This window comes from Cydia pomonella, chromosome 15 (assembly GCF_033807575.1).
Source record: "Cydia pomonella isolate Wapato2018A chromosome 15, ilCydPomo1, whole genome shotgun sequence".
Classification (NCBI taxonomy): domain Eukaryota; kingdom Metazoa; phylum Arthropoda; class Insecta; order Lepidoptera; family Tortricidae; genus Cydia; species Cydia pomonella.
This window is the reverse complement of record NC_084717.1, coordinates 20,794,181-20,796,618: the sequence shown is the minus strand read 5'-3', so window position 1 is coordinate 20,796,618 and position 2,438 is coordinate 20,794,181. Positions and strand designations below refer to the sequence as shown.

Below are 2,438 nucleotides of genomic sequence, written 5' to 3'. Positions count from 1 at the left end.
GTGCGCGTCCCGCGGCCGCTGCTGGAAACCATCGCGAGTGCAGACTTCTGGCCGAAAGGTGTGATATTTCGGCGGTTGCGTGGGAATCTGCCGAATCCCGCACCGGAACAGGCGACGCAACCGAAAACTGCGTCGTCAAAATGATATTTATATTTTAAGATTTTTATTATTGTATGTATGTTAGTCCGTAAGGTATGTATATATGGGCCATAGTTGCCTGAAAATAAATGATATTTAATTTAATTTAATTTATGTATGTATAACCTTAAAGAAGTAAATCATTTTTTCATCAAATGAATATTCAAACTTTCACTGCCTTGGCACCAACTTCATCTTGATTCCTCCAATCGGGTAGGCCACGAGGTTATACGTATTATACCGGAACTCGCGGCGCGTGTTCTCCGTTGGCTCCACTCTAAACCTGCTGAGCAGCTTTGCCACCATCAAGCGGATCTCCAGCTTCGCAAACCTTGCCCCGATACAGTTCCTCGGTCCAATACCGAAGGGAAGATACACTGCTGGATGTCTCTTAGCCACATTTTCTGGACTGAACCTGTCTGGATCAAATTTCAACGGATCAGGCCAATACTTTTCATCATAATGGAAAGCAATATTAGGAATAACAGCTGTTAGCCCTTTTTTAAGAGTTACATCGGTTCCTGGGACTTTGTAGTCTTCAGCAGCGACCCGAAGAATAGAGTCTCCCACCGTATGCAAGCGAAGAGTCTCATGGAAAACTCTATCACAATATGTTAAGTCCTTCAGCGCTTCGTATGTTATTTCACCGCCGTATCGATCCAAGACTTCTTTAATTTCAGCAGCCAACCTCTCCTGAATCTCCGGGTTTAAAGCAAGGTGGTAAAGCATGTACGACATTGTGGTCGCGGATGTTTCATACCCTCCAGCGTAAATCACAAAAGCCTGGGCAACGATTAAATCTTCCGTTATTTCTAAAATTTCCGCGTCCTTACCTTCTAATCGTTTGCTTCCCTGCACTTTATTTGCTTGTTTCATCTCTAATAGTAAATCCATGAAATCGTTTCTGTTTGTTGGTAGTCCGTTTCTTGCAGCAGTTACTTGAGCTACGAGGCCTTTAAAAAAATCTACTAGTTCATCAGGAAAAACTGAAACACCAAATTTAGCAAACCCAGGGTACAATAAGATTAATTCATAGGCGTGAGACAGACCTAATAATTTCTCATTTATGTGTTTTAAGGCTTCTATGGTAGCACTCTTTTCAGTCGGGTCCAAATCTAGACCAAATGCACAAGCTGATATAAACCCCATAGTGAAGTTGCCCATGAGTTCATAAACTTCTTGTTCAGGTTGCATTTGGACTAACTCTTCAAGGTGCCTCATAACTTTATCACTACTCTGGTTCATCAAATACACCATATTTTTCAATTTACCTGAAGTAAATATTGGCGTGAATTTGGTCCTCAATATTCTCCACGTCTTTGCATCGGCATGGAAAATGTTATTACCCATTTTTTTATTGTTGAAACGTATACCACGATCCACGAAATTATCAAAATCTTTAATCAAGACATGCTTTACAATGTCAGGGTCTCGGATCAGGAGGCATGGTGACGCCATTCTGTAAATTCCAACTACTTTTTCATTCGGAAAATCCTGGTAAATTTTCTGCATAACGAATGCTGCATGTGTACGACGTAAAGCGGACTCCATCATGTTCCCAAACAGAGGCACGGGCGCGGGTCCCGGGACATTCCGGTCCCTCCAGTAGTTAAACGTGCGAGTGAAATGAAGATATAACAAATAGGCCACGGTAAGTAGACCTAATAGAATATAGGCAACAGCCATGTCAATTGGTCTATCGATGTATGAATCTAAAGACAAACTAATTAAAATTACCTATACTACTCATTTAAGTTCTGTCTGTGTTTGTGTTATGAATTTCGTTTTAATTATTCAGTGTTAATGTTTGCTTTTGCATGCATTTGTGTCAATAGCCATATCAATTGTGTTACAAGCAAAAAAAAAATAGTCATCTTTTATTGACACAGATGTATTATCAAAGGTGCCCGTGAGCATTGCGAGAGATTTTAACGGTGCATTTAGAAACTAAAATGTCATATAAAATTTTCTGGATTAGGCCTAGTTTCAGAGATAATTTAATGTTTTTCGAAATCATTCTTTCGCCATATGTCGGCAAAACACATTTTTGACTACGGTATTACCACTTTAAGGTCTAGTCTGGACATACCTATTGATCGAAATCGAGAAATTAAAAAAAATGTATACGAGAGGCTATACCCCCAAATAAAAAAAAACTTTTTAGTTAATTTTAGGTTATGTTGTTTATCAATAAAAATTACGTTTTATGTACAGGAGTGTTCAAAAAACGGAGAAAAAAAAAACAATTTTTTTTTCCAATTTAACATTTTTTGCTTCTGTTGCTACTCGTATCAGGAATG

General features: G+C 39.0%; 1 protein-coding gene across 1 annotated transcript; it reads right to left on the bottom strand.

Moving 5' to 3' along the window:
- Positions 1-244: 244 nt before the first annotated feature.
- LOC133525473 (cytochrome P450 6B5-like) lies at positions 245-1,976 on the bottom strand. Its single transcript, XM_061861725.1, has one exon. The coding sequence runs from the start codon at positions 1,822-1,824 to the stop codon at positions 310-312; it is 1,515 nt and encodes a 504-aa protein (XP_061717709.1). The 5' UTR covers positions 1,825-1,976; the 3' UTR covers positions 245-309.
- Positions 1,977-2,438: the final 462 nt, after the last annotated feature.

What these genes read in the sequence shown, in the direction of transcription:
- LOC133525473 (XM_061861725.1), bottom strand. Translation starts at nt 1,824, where the DNA reads ATGGCTGTTGCCTATATTCTATTAGGTCTACTTACCGTGGCCTATTTG.